This window comes from Trichophyton verrucosum (genome assembly GCF_000151505.1).
Source record: "Trichophyton verrucosum HKI 0517 chromosome Unknown contig00352_1.f1.exp, whole genome shotgun sequence".
NCBI classification, from domain to species: domain Eukaryota; kingdom Fungi; phylum Ascomycota; class Eurotiomycetes; order Onygenales; family Arthrodermataceae; genus Trichophyton; species Trichophyton verrucosum.
In genome coordinates, this window is record NW_003315410.1 from 1 (window position 1) to 12,454 (window position 12,454).

The window sequence follows — 12,454 nt, forward strand, 5'->3', positions numbered from 1 at the left end:
AAAGCTGTCTGACTGACTGTCTGGCTGTCTGACTGTTTGACCTTCCGGGCGAGAGTAACTAACTGACAAGATGGCCTGAAAGCGAAACAACAAGCCTGAAAGATCAAGCCTCGCCTGCCAAGCCTCACTTGCTGACTCACCAGGACAACAAGCCACAGCCTGTTTAACTACTCGGAAGACTCGACGGGATGAAGGTGGAAGACAAAGCTGAAAGAGAGAGTCAGAATAGGGCACTTGGTTAGCCTAGGGGAGTGTGATGCGGCTATTTAAGCCCGAATGGACAATGTTGCAGCCTAAAGAGTTGCTCTGCACAGGCGCCGCCACGCAGTTATACGTGGACAGCTGATCCAACGGCTTCCCAGGAGCAGGCAGGCTCTCAGGCGGCCGTACCAGTACGTACCACGGGTTGGTCGGTCATTTAAGGCCGCTCATAGCTGATAATGGCTGGAGACGAGCAGTCTCAGATGCGACTGGTCAGGAGAAATTTATCATAGAACACGACCTGAAATACTAGTTAACTAATTACAACAGTGGTTGCCTGTATTCTTTTATTCCTCCGGCTAACTGCTGTTTATAGAGTCCTCCGTTTTTCTTCTCAGTGCGTCGCTCAAGAGCCATAGACAAGGCGGAAAACATCGTTAAAGACGAAGTAGCTTCCGGCACCATCGGGGAGGAGCTGGAAGGTCTGGCTGTAGTTCATGGGCGCTGGCGAGTCGTCAACCTGCGAGATGAGAGTCAGGAGACGCATGTACAATTTCATACTCGGGAATAATGCGTGATAAGCAGGATAAGGATATTCCATACCAGGAGAGCGCCGGTGACCATGACCATAATTCCACCGTTCTCGTTTGATGGCTGGGCGTCAAGGGTAGCTACTTGATGGGCGACTTTCTCGAATGGCAGAGACTATAGTGGTCAAAGTCAGCGAGAGATGATCATGGCCAAGGTTAACCGGGACTTGCGCAACAGCCTGGATTCACCAGCTTTTCCTGCGCATGGCAGTACTCACAGTCAACTTCTCCAGAATAGCAACAGCTCCTTGGATGGATGTGGTTTCGAACGTCAACATAGACTGGTCGCGCTATAGTGTCATATCTTTATTAGCTCTCCACGCCTGGTAGTTCCGTCTTTGAAAGGTCGCATCAAGCTCTTACGTAGAGGCTTCCAAGGTTACCCCGGTTCTCATCGAAGGTCTTGTAGTAGAACTCGACGAATTGTTCTGTTCCATGAACGCGATTTCTGTTAGGGCCTCTTCTTCGCTCTGGTTGCTTTGCATCCGGCTATAGATATACGCTCTCTCACTACCGTAGAAGGCAGCAAGTGGGAAGATATCACGGTTAAGGATATTGGTAGGGACGTACTAGCAACCTGTGTGAAGTCTATAGAAACCGTCTCATTAGCCATCTAGAGTCTTAAATAGGGGATTCATAGCAAGATATTCCTCCCATCCCATGGATGCGAGTGGAAAGAAGTTTTGAATGCAATATCACTATGATCCAGGGCTTTTTGGAAACCGCATAAAGGGAGAAACCCACCAGCCATCTTGTCTTTAATGTAGCCTCGTAGCCGCTTCTATGTCTCTTCGATCGAACTGCTTGTCTGCGATTATGTCTTTGGGCGCGAAGAAAGTGACGGAGGGGCTTTTTCTATTTATATGGTGGGGGGTTTGGCGGCCAAAGGAAAAACTCTTGGCGTTTAGTCCCCGTTTCGAAGTCAAAACATATATATTTTTACTTCTTTCAACATCACAGTGAAGATCCGGCTGTTGACTGTTGATGCTTCAAAAAAATAGTATTGAATATAATTTACATGAAGGAGGAAGATAGATTGATGTATCCATAAGATAAAGACGGTGAAAATGATTTCTTCAAACGCTGGCAAGACTACTTATTAGCCTTCGGACTCTGAGTCTGCAAACATGTCCTCTGCCTTGGGCCGACGGCGTTTTTGAGCAGGTTGAGCAGGCTCTGCGGGTTGAGGTATAGGGTCCTGTGGTGTAATCTCTTCTTTTGTAACTAGTTTTTCCTCTTGCTCCTTGCTAGGTGGCTTATCTTGACCCAAACCAGCGTCCTTGACCTCTTCCAGATCGCTGTCCTCCATGGGGACTCCGTCTATATCGGAGAAGATTTCGCCATTTAGGTCGTCATCGGCAATAGGAGCTCCGTCAATGTCCAGGTCCATAGGGTCGCCACCGTCCGTGGGGTTAGCAGCAGGATCAAACTGCCCTGTTGTCTCGGTATCTTCAACGGCTTTCCATTTGTTTTTGCCTTTGCTGCCAAATACCCCTGTCTCTTTTCCTTCTGCCACACGAGCCTTTTCTTCAGCTTGTTCTTTTTCAGTAGGTGGAGGGTGGTCGAAGGAGTTGACAAATGCTTCGTGGCTAGCCTGTGGGAAAACACACCAGCCTTCCCACAGATTGAGAAGAATGCCGATACTTCGCCTCCATTTCTCAATTTTCAACCTGCCCCATCCAAGTTCCTTCTCTACTCGACCGAGCTTCTCGAACGTCTTCTGTTGTTTCAGGGAATTTTCAAAGAGTTGTCGATAGCGCCATGCATGCCGTACACCGCTGGTAGACGATGACGAAAGGATATCTGAAATGATATAGAGGCCAACCAAACTGGCTGACGATGTATCTAATTTCTCATCAGCAGTTGTTTTCTTGCTTTGCTCCGTGGATTCATTATCCGGTTTGACAGGTTCGTCAACGTCGTTCTTGTTTGACCCCGAAGCTCCATTTTCGTCCTTTTGCCGTTCTGGGTTGGCAGAGGTATAAGCAAAGGGCTTATTCACATTGGATACAATCATATCAACAACCTCATCTCCTCCCCCACCAGCATGCTTGATTGCAAATGCAGTGACACGCGCCACATCGCCCCGCCGAAGTTTTGAGTGTGACGTAGGAAGTCTGGCCAGTAGGTGTGTGAGCTTTGCCTTTTGCAAGGGATTCAAATGGCCAGTTCCATCATTCCCTGTATCATTTGCAGCGTCATCCCGCCTCTTCTCTTCCTCTCTATCTGAATCATCTTCATCAGAGGAATCATAGTCTTCGTCTGAAACAAACTCTTCAAGTTTGGTAGTGTATTCAAACCGTAAGTTTCTCTCTGGCTCTGACCACATAGGGCCATTCTCGAATATGACGGTAGTTGAAGCATGGTTTCGCCCTCTACCGCGTCTTTTGCCGGGATTCGTCAAAATATCCCACAATTTCCACCTATACCATACCCCTCCGGTACTCTTTGAATTCCATATCCAGGCCCATTTTTCCTCCTTTTGAACTTCCGGCCTACTCATAAGCAGGGCCTCGAATTCAGGTCCGAACGTTAATAGATTCTCGATTGTCTTATGTATCAGTTTCAATTGTCGCAAGTCTGAAGGTGGCTTAACGTCGACTTGAAGCCCCGGGTTACTCCTACCCCCATATCTGGAATCATATGATGAAGGTGGCGCGATTCCAGAACGATGAGGCCCTCCACGCCCAAACTGACTGGCACGAGTTATGGGCCGAGCACCGAAGGGTTGGTTTGTTAATGACGTAGAGCCGGGAGCTATGGGTATACTTGAATGAATGGCTGCCGACGATAGATGTCTAGAAATCGACAAATAAAACCCCCAGCCCAAGTACTTATTCTGTAATGAGCTTACCACAGTATCCATATCCGTGGCGGCAGTGTCATGAGCCAGTGTAACAATAGCAGACCATATTCTCTTTTCGTTCACTCCATGTGTTGACGGCGGCGGAGGTGGTAATATCTTGACATTGTCTACAACCAATATCGGAGGAATCAACGACTTTACAACAGCAGGAGACGTACCGGGAGGTAGGGAAGCGAGATGCAATGTAGGCTTCGCAGCTGCTTTCTCCGCCTCCTTTTTATCAATAGTTGTCTCCTCTTCGTCGTCTGATGCCTGGAATGCGTTCAACGAGTCGCCCGTCCGCGCGCCTTCAAAACCAAATATCCCACGGGGCTTGTCCCGGTCTCGTTGAGAGTCTCTTAGAGACTCGAATGGTCGTTTCTTGGAGAACGATAAAGGTGGTTTTCCGAGCGATTCTGAGGTAGTTCTCATGGGCCCGGCAAAGTGTCGTTTCGATGGACCGCCGCTAAAGGGGCCGTGGCCTGTCGCAGACGCATGATGATGATGTTGCTGGGTGGATCGTCCACCGAACGCATTGGAGGAAGTAGATGGGCTTGAATCTTGGTCGAATGATTTCACAAAGTCTTCGTAGACAGCGGCCGTCTCTGCCTTATCTCTCTGCCTTTTGGCTTCGGCTTCGGCTTTCTGGCGCTCAAAATGTGATCTTTTCGCCGTGGACGGTTTACTTGGAGGAGTGTCGAATATAGACTTGACATGGGGAGCATTTTCAGACATGGTGCCTTGCTGCCCGGGCTCTTTTCAGAGAGCAGCGTAGCTCTTCCCAGCCAGGATCACGGTCTCAACCTGTCGTTGAAAGGTCAAGCTCTAAAGCTTCACTTTGTGGCTTGAGGAGGCTGACAGATAAGTGTCACGTGAATATTTTCAGCCTCATTATCGCCCCTTTACCTATAAATAGCGATAGGCTATTTCTACCACTGGTATGATAATAATATTTCATACAAAAAAGGTCATTAAAAAGAATCTTTATTACAGGTTCATATTTTGTGTCAATACCATGCTATCGAATATATTCCCACCATTATAAACAATAGAATAATCAAGACTCCAAGGGGGGATGAAAGAGAAAACGAAAAGGAGAAGCACCGGGTTACTCCTAACTGTACATGCGCAATGCTAATGAGTGGTCTTGACATCTCACGGACCAAACAATGGACGTGAGTAAAAGCAATAAATTAGAAAGGTTGAGTCCGGGGACAGTAATAGATGCATAGCCAAGCGAATCTATACACAGAAAAAACGGGAGAGAGGAAAGATGTAAACAGGGGAAGGGTAGGTAGAATAATGAAAGGGAAGAAGAATTGAACAAGTAAATACTACAATGCAATGCGTTATACGGGCGTCATGCGATGCGATGCGAGTCTTGAGGAAACCTGTATTTGCAGGGGGTATTAGAGTGGGTGAAGGGTATCTTGACTGCCATCCAGAATGGCGCAGTCATGTAACCAACTTGAAGAAGTGAAGTGCAGGTGATAATTACCCCTGCTAGAGTGGGCAGATAAAGCGAATGTGATGGTGACGTAAGTAGTAGGTCGTCTTTCTTTTTAGTGGGACGGATGGGAAATTATATATGGGGGTGGTAGATAGGTTCTCTGAAAGCAGGCTCACGGGCCAGGGATATCATTTTTCTCATTCATTTTTTTCCCAACTGTCAATTTTGCTTTTATTATGTGTTGGATTTTTTTTTCTTCTGCTGATTTTTGTTCCAAGGTACGTCTTTATTTGCGGAAGCTGTCGGCACCGAGGGTTGGGACTTCAACCAACCGGTCACAAGGGACACCTTCGTCGCGCCTTCGTTCAAAGAAATTGTCACACTCTGATACGACCATGGCCCATTCAGCAAGTGCTCTACCTGCATACTTGTTCATTTGACCATTGCTTGCAGGATGAATACGTGCGGCGAAGAGATTCTTTGACGCATTGTTTGGACGAGGAGCGATCGTCCCACTGGTTACCCGGGAATCGGGCTCTTCGGCAGCCGAATCGGTTTCAGAACTGTCTTCAGACCCCGTACCTGAGCGTGAATGGGACCTGGAACCAGAACTTGAGTCGGATATATTAACGGGAGGCTTTTGGAGTGCATGGAGGAACAGGCGAGCTGGCGCCGGGAGCGATGGGGGGTAGAGCTGCCTATTCCTACTTGGCCATCTTTGGCGGTCAATCCACTCCAGGCAAAACCGGAAAGTGTACGCTTGTCGCGGAGTGGCGCTCGATCCTGATTCCGGGCCGGGACCTGTTCCATCTTCTTTAGGGTGTTCGCCTGCACTGCGGCCTTCACTGGCTGTTGTAGTGCTAGCAGTCTCTGGGCTCGAGCTACCAGGAGGGGTCACTTCTCCAGGCTTGGGATTTGAGTTGCTTTTAAATATAGTTCTGAGTATTTTCCAAGTCTTCTTTAACTGTGGTGAAGTGGATTCGGCTTCCGCTGTTAAAGATTGGGCTTTATTTGAGGATTCTCCATTATGCGAGCGGATTGCCATCGAAGGTGGCAGGATATTGTCCAGACACACAAACATACTTGGGGCTGGCGGGAAATAGTCGTTTCTGATGATAATAAGACGGCGTCCAGGAGCTGGTGTACATGGGGCAGTCGATACAGGCGCCACAAGTCCCTTCTCTGCAATTGACTGATGGTTAACAAACTGCTCCCAGATGTGCCCTAATTTATCCAGTAAGGTTTGGTAGATACGACTGTAGTAGAACTGTTAGTAAAGAGAAACGGAGAGTCACGCCCTAAAAGACATACATATCAAGCTCTGACTGTTGTGTACCATCATGCCGAGCTAATCTCCAGCAAATCAAGCGGTGATAGTATCCGCGGACCATGGGGCTCCAGTGATTAAAATATTCGGTGAAAAGGGCAGTGCTTAGTAGCATATCGAGGCACAGCCTTTCCTTCCGTCTGATATCATGGTTGATCTCCGCCCAGCCAGTGAAAATAAAGGCAAAAGTCCGGACTTCCGTAAGAGAATTGTTGCTTTTGAGCATTTCCAGGCAGACATCCAGCCAAAAGTCCCAGTCAAGAGGATCAGACACGTCATTGGTACGGCAGTATGGAGGTAATATTGGGATAAGTTCCTCGACAAAGTCGCATAAGGCAAAACAAGCGTTATGGTCGTATAAAGACGTCTTCCGTGCGCCAAGTTTGAGGATCTTGCAGAATGATTCAATGAATAGCTGTTTTGTCAGCTGCTGCATCGAGGAGTCTGCAAGGAAATCCCGCAGGGTCATGATCAGCCTGCTCTCAGACATTAATATCAGTGAATTGGTTTGCCTCAGGGGTAGGCTAGCAGATGTCTCTGCGCCGTCCAGCAGATCATCAAACGTCGCACTTGCTGTGCTATGAAGGGCATCCGTGGGCTGTAGCCCGGTATGCTTGCTAAGGGTATTTTGCAGGACTATAAGCATTTGCGCGTGCACTGGAATAAATCCGGGAACGTATATCCTTTTCGACATGTCGCTAATTGATGGAAGCAGGTCTGTGATTAGGAGGTAGAAATGTTTCAAGAAGACAAAGAAAAGGTCTGTATCCCGGCCGGCCCAGCGAGGCGCCCATGGGCCGAACCAGTTGATTTGGGCAGCAGCAAGCGGGACTGAAGTATTACGCCGCAGAGCGCGTAGGAAGGACGAATGACCGGAAAACGCAAGGTTCCGAACAGCTGGGGGAAATTGGGATGAGATTTCCTCAGCCATCACTCCTCTAAGCACATGGTCATGACCAGGGTCAAATTCATTTATGACGTTCCGGAGTAAGGTAGGCGAAATATTCCAGAGCTTTACTAGGACGTTGGCGACATCGGGACAGAAGAAGAAGGCGTACGCACAAGTTTTACCACAGAAGGAGACCAGGCTAGCCGGAGTATGTCTCACGGACATACGATCAATTGAGTAGCCAACCTGGGAAAGTAAGTTCTGGTTGAAGGTATTGCGGATATTATGGTGGATTGATTCCGCTAGAAAGTCGGATCCTGTCGTCTCCAGAGAGGTGTAAGACCTAGCGGCCAAGTCGACCCTCGATGTAGAAGTAGAGGAAGAGCCAGATACGTTTGACTGGAAAGGGACTCGCCATTCTGGCCGAGTCATGATGGCAACAATTGATTCCAGGTAGACGGGCCTGTCTGTTCCAGTAATAGACTGGCCATTTCGTCCATTGAGTAGCTCCAACAAGCCGGTCCACCATCTATTAAGTATGTTTGTACGTCTGTCCAAGTCTTCTGGCCGGAGATTGTGATTAGAGGGATGGTTTAAGATGCGAGAAAGGACGGGGAGGAAAGACGAGCGTAGGACATTGACTTTAAGAGGAGTCGATTTCGAGGCGAATCTGTAATTGTTAGCTAGGATTCGGGAAGGGCAAGGAGAGCGTGAAAGCCGTACTTTTGGTAGTCCACATCAAGGCCTCGGAAGACGTGCCAGAGTTCGTCTCTCTTCTTTGGGGATTCTGGCTTTGCCCGTGAGGTTTGGGAGACGGGGACCTGAGGAACCGGAGGGACATCCTGTTTGCTGCTGGACAAGCTGACGGAGGCCACCAGGCGATCCCAAGACGGTCTCCGGCGTATCGAGTGTTGCGAAGAATCTCGGTTGCTCTTGGACTCGGCATGGGATTTCCCCTTGAGAGAGACGATGCTGGCCGGTCTGCGGCCTCTCTTGGGAGTTGTGGTACCTGAGGATTCAATGGGGGAGGTGGACGCAGAGTCTGAGATCGAAGTAGTGGCCGTGGTCGTTGATGACCCTGTGTCCGTTGTCTTGACAGATAGCGTGCTTGTTATAGAAGAGCTAGTAGCTACAGATGACGTGGGCTTGGGATCTGGAGGAGACGAGGAAGGAGAAGTAGAAGTAGTCGGCACCGGTGAGGGTGAGCGAGAAGTTTTCCATGGCTTCAGGGTCAGGTTCGCGAACGACGGCTTGGAGAAGGCCTTCCGGGTGCGTTCGGTGGACACTCTGGGGGCAGCCGTCACCTCGACGCTGGGATTGACGCTGGCCGGGGTTGAAGGGGTATTATTAGAAGAGGTACTAGTATTATCGGTGGTATCAGGAGTCGTAGCATCGGCGGTGGTCGTCGTCGTCGTCGTCGTCGTAGTAGTAGTAGTGGCAGTGGTGGTAGTGGTAGTAGCGGTGGGAGTGGTCGTTGTAGCAGCTCCCGTGGCCGTGTTGTTATGGTTCTTCGAGTTGCGTAATGGCCGTCGGCCAGCTTTCTCTCGCAACGAAGCCTGCCGCAGGATACTCTTGCCGGTCTCGACGTCGATGGTCTGTGTAGGCGAATGTGCATCTGTGGCGAGCTGCGAGAGGTTCACTTCCGAGATGGTTCTCTTGATGCTGGCGGTCTCGCTGTCGTCGAGCAGCTGGGGAATGTGAATGTAGCTGGCAGAGCGACCAAGCTCTGGGGAGGACCTCGACCCATCGTTAGACGACTTCTGATCGGGCATAATCGAGGCACGGCGAGGAGGAATCGAGTGTGATCGAGCTGCGAAGGGTGCGGCGGACGGAGCTGGCTGGCGGTACTAGGCCCAAGGACCGTGAGAGGCCAGCTCCCCGTCAATGGCAGGATTCTCGAGATCTAGCAAAACCATGAGATAGAGGAGTACAGGGCAGACGAAGGAGAGGGTCTTTCTCTCGAGGCCGCCGTAAAGAAGAGTGAAAAAAAAAAAAGCAGCGACGGAGGCGTGAGAGAGAGAAGCAGGGAGAGACAGAGAGACGGCGGAGGTAAATAGTCAGCCAGCAACGGCTTTTTCACTTGCGTGTGAAAAGAGCGAAACCTAGCGACAGGGTAGGTTCGTCATCGGGAGCAGCTCGATGACCTCAGCGACAAGACGATTCGGCCCGTCTGCTCGACTGCGGGCTTCTGGCTGGCTGCGTTTCCTCTGGCTCGCTCGGTGTTTTTTGGTCGCTGGTTGATGGTTGACGGATGGGTTGAATAATTATGAGCCGTCCAGTCTATCAAGTCAGCAGGTAGTGGCAACGGGCCGTGTCCATGGGTGAAGGGGAAGTCAAAGGCAGACAAACTCGCCGAAGAAGAAGAGAAGAAGAAGAAAAGATAAGAGAAAAGGCCTGTCCTGAAGCAATATAATAATATATATATATATAACTAACTGTCTGTCTCTATCTAGGCGTCCCCTTTAGCCTCATCGCACATCGACATCGCACACCCTCGCTCGCCGTCCGCCGCTGCCATGGCTCTATAAAGATCGCCTTGAAGCTATCATCCAAGGACAGCCACACCTAAAGGCATGTCTTAGCTTGGTTCATGTGCGCGAGAGATGCAGGGCGGACAGGGCCAGCAGGCAAGATTATGTCCATTTGCGAGTTCCTGCAGCCGCCTCTCAGACTCTCAGACGGCACAGGGCCCTTCCCTCTCTGCCATTTTCTTCCCTTGATTTATTCTCTCTTATCTTCGCGTTTGAAGTCTCTGGGTGTCTCATCTTCTTTTGGCACCCCTTGGCTGTCCTCCTGCCTGCTTCGTGGCGGGGGTCTTGCTCTCTCCCTTTTTTCTCCCGCAGCCTCTGCTTTGCTTGCTTGCTTGCTTTTTTTCTCCCTAATCATTAATGTTATATCCACTCCAAGGCCGATAATGCCTGTAGAGCGCCCACATGGGATAATTTAACTAATAGATCTCTGACGCGGCTTCAGATAGGTCCCTTTGCCGTTCTTGGGCGTTGGCATTCACTCCATACACACTGGGTGATTGCCAGCCGCGGAGTTTATCAGGTTGCTGTCGAAGGCTGACGTCTGGTATACACATCGAGTCCAGCGTCGACGGCCATCTCACTGTCATGTTACTGGAGCCAACACCAACTTCGTCTGGTCTTACCTGGTCCTGAAGGCTTTGGCTCCTGCATGTCTAGCTGCAGCTCGGCGCAGAAGACGCGGAAGACGCTGTAAAATTATAGAAAAAAAATTAAATAAAAATAAAATAAGGACAACACAACTCAAAAGGGCCATCTTGTCCGTGCCCCCACGGGGGGGACACTGGCCATGCATCTTTCTGCTGTCCCTGTTCGATCTTCGTCTCGAGTGTTCTGATAGGCGGCTGGATTTCTGAACTTATCAAATAGGAAGAGCCTCTTTTTCGGACGCCAGGAAAGCATAGAATAGGATGTGATATCAGTTGTAGGGGTGGCTATTGTTGTTGTTGTTGTTGTTGATTGCTTACTGTCGGGTTTAGGATGTTGGGAATATTGCCGAATGGTCGCCGCTGCTCTTCGCGGCCGTATATCAATGCCGGATAAAATAACGTGTTCAAACCGTTTAAAGTGGCCATTTTCCAGTCACATAAAGAAAGATAAGTAGCACTATAATGCGGTCTCACGTAAATGGGTAGGCAACAGTCGAGTAAGTAGTCGAACAATGCCCAGTTGCCAAGTTATAGCTATATATCAAGCACACCTAGAGCCAACACAACATTCACGATTGTACACTGTGTATAACAAGAACAAGCAGGGAAAAGACAAGAAAAGTGTTCGAGTTTATGTGTAACTATACATGATGACATCCCATCCTATCACTCTAATTCTATCGATCAACACATATTATCATCGGGCCGCTCGGACGGACGGGCGAACTGATAAATAACTTAGTGAGCAGCAGGTTTCTCCTCATCCATCTCAAGCCAGTCCTCCTCAACCGGGGTGGGCTGGCCGGCTTCCTGACCCTGGCCCTCAACCTCGACAGCCTGGGACTCGTAGGCCTTCAGCTCAGCGGTGATGTTAGCCTCCTCGGGGGATTGGGGAGCGGCGGGAGGTGAAAACTTCTGGACATGGCCATCGGCGTCGTTGGCCTTGCGGGGAGTGGGCTTGTAGGCAGCGAGTTCACGGATATACAGGTCCTGGACGGGGTCGGCTGGATTAGGAAAAAAAAGTTGGACGGGTAAGTAAGTCATTCATTTGCTCCAAATTCAGCGTGATTATTCATCAATTGACGAGAGTGTACGCTCGCCCAAGGTCTCGTGACTAACCACGTCTGATAGGAGTAGTAGCAAAGCTTCGACGAACAATCGGGCTCTGTTGGCGGACTGCTCGGCTCAGAAAAGAGACCTGGTGGTTGACCGGTTAGCATTGGTGGCCAGTTTCGGGATAGCAGACGAGGCCGCGGGAATTGGGGGCTCTCCCTACCGAGGATCTGAAGGACTGAGACATCATCACGACGGAGGTATGGGCTTGACTGGCTGTCGACAGGCTGGCTGCTTCGGGAGCTGAGTTTGTTCGTGGTTTTGATATCTCTTCGTCCTTTCGCCTTTCGTTCTTCTTTTCTTGTGAGGTTGAAAGTAGGTGTTTGATGAGTAAGCAAATGCTTACTTAAGCATAAAGTCACCAGAAGAGGCAAAGCCTCGTTCACTCTTTCGCCGATATCAACTTCGATCCTCGATCCTTCGACCTTCGACCTCCCTCTTTCGACAGACAACCCCAGCCTTTCCGCTGCAGCACAGACTGGAGACCGCTAACATAGGAGACGCACTCAGGCACAGCCGTTGGGACGAGCACCAACTCACTTCATTTTACCTCACGCTCAAACGGCTGCGCTTTTCTCCTCTCCTAAAGTGTCGACCGGCCTTGCCACTCTCCGTGGAAGCCTAGCAGAAGTTCGATTTCCTTCAGCCTGCCCGGCCGGGGCATCTTGCGGCGTCGTCTAGGGGGTTCTGGCGCTCTTGTCCGCCAAAGTCAAGGGTTTTCTCTCTAGAAAGGTAAAGCTGAGATTTTGCTGTCTTTCAAGGGCATCTCGCGCAAACAAATGCAAAAGCACACCAGCATGATANGAAAAAAAAAAAAAAAAGGGAAATAAAACAACCAGTTTGGGCCTTGAAGAAGCTGCC

The 12,454-nt window shown here is 49.8% G+C and overlaps 4 protein-coding genes across 4 annotated transcripts; all 4 read right to left on the bottom strand.

The window, feature by feature from the left end:
• Positions 1-607: 607 nt before the first annotated feature.
• Positions 608-1,404, bottom strand: TRV_04510 (uncharacterized protein; the record flags this gene model as incomplete). The annotated part of the gene is made up of 5 exons (XM_003021309.1): positions 608-721; positions 763-906; positions 1,010-1,081; positions 1,155-1,219; positions 1,362-1,404. The coding sequence occupies 5 exons, from the start codon at positions 1,402-1,404 to the stop codon at positions 608-610; spliced, it is 438 nt and encodes a 145-aa protein (XP_003021355.1).
• A 486-nt stretch (positions 1,405-1,890) lies between these two features.
• Positions 1,891-4,371, bottom strand: TRV_04511 (uncharacterized protein; the record flags this gene model as incomplete). Its single annotated transcript, XM_003021310.1, has 1 exon — positions 1,891-4,371. The coding sequence occupies one exon, from the start codon at positions 4,369-4,371 to the stop codon at positions 1,891-1,893; it is 2,481 nt and encodes an 826-aa protein (XP_003021356.1).
• A 1,001-nt stretch (positions 4,372-5,372) lies between these two features.
• Positions 5,373-9,074, bottom strand: TRV_04512 (uncharacterized protein; the record flags this gene model as incomplete). Its single annotated transcript, XM_003021311.1, has 3 exons — positions 5,373-6,342; positions 6,398-7,972; positions 8,026-9,074. The coding sequence occupies 3 exons, from the start codon at positions 9,072-9,074 to the stop codon at positions 5,373-5,375; spliced, it is 3,594 nt and encodes a 1,197-aa protein (XP_003021357.1).
• Positions 9,075-11,218: 2,144 nt separating this feature from the next.
• Positions 11,219-12,138, bottom strand: TRV_04513 (uncharacterized protein; the record flags this gene model as incomplete). The annotated part of the gene is made up of 3 exons (XM_003021312.1): positions 11,219-11,484; positions 11,637-11,938; positions 12,134-12,138. 3 exons carry the CDS (start codon positions 12,136-12,138, stop codon positions 11,219-11,221), a joined length of 573 nt encoding a protein of 190 aa, XP_003021358.1.
• Between the last annotated feature and the right edge of the window lie 316 nt (positions 12,139-12,454).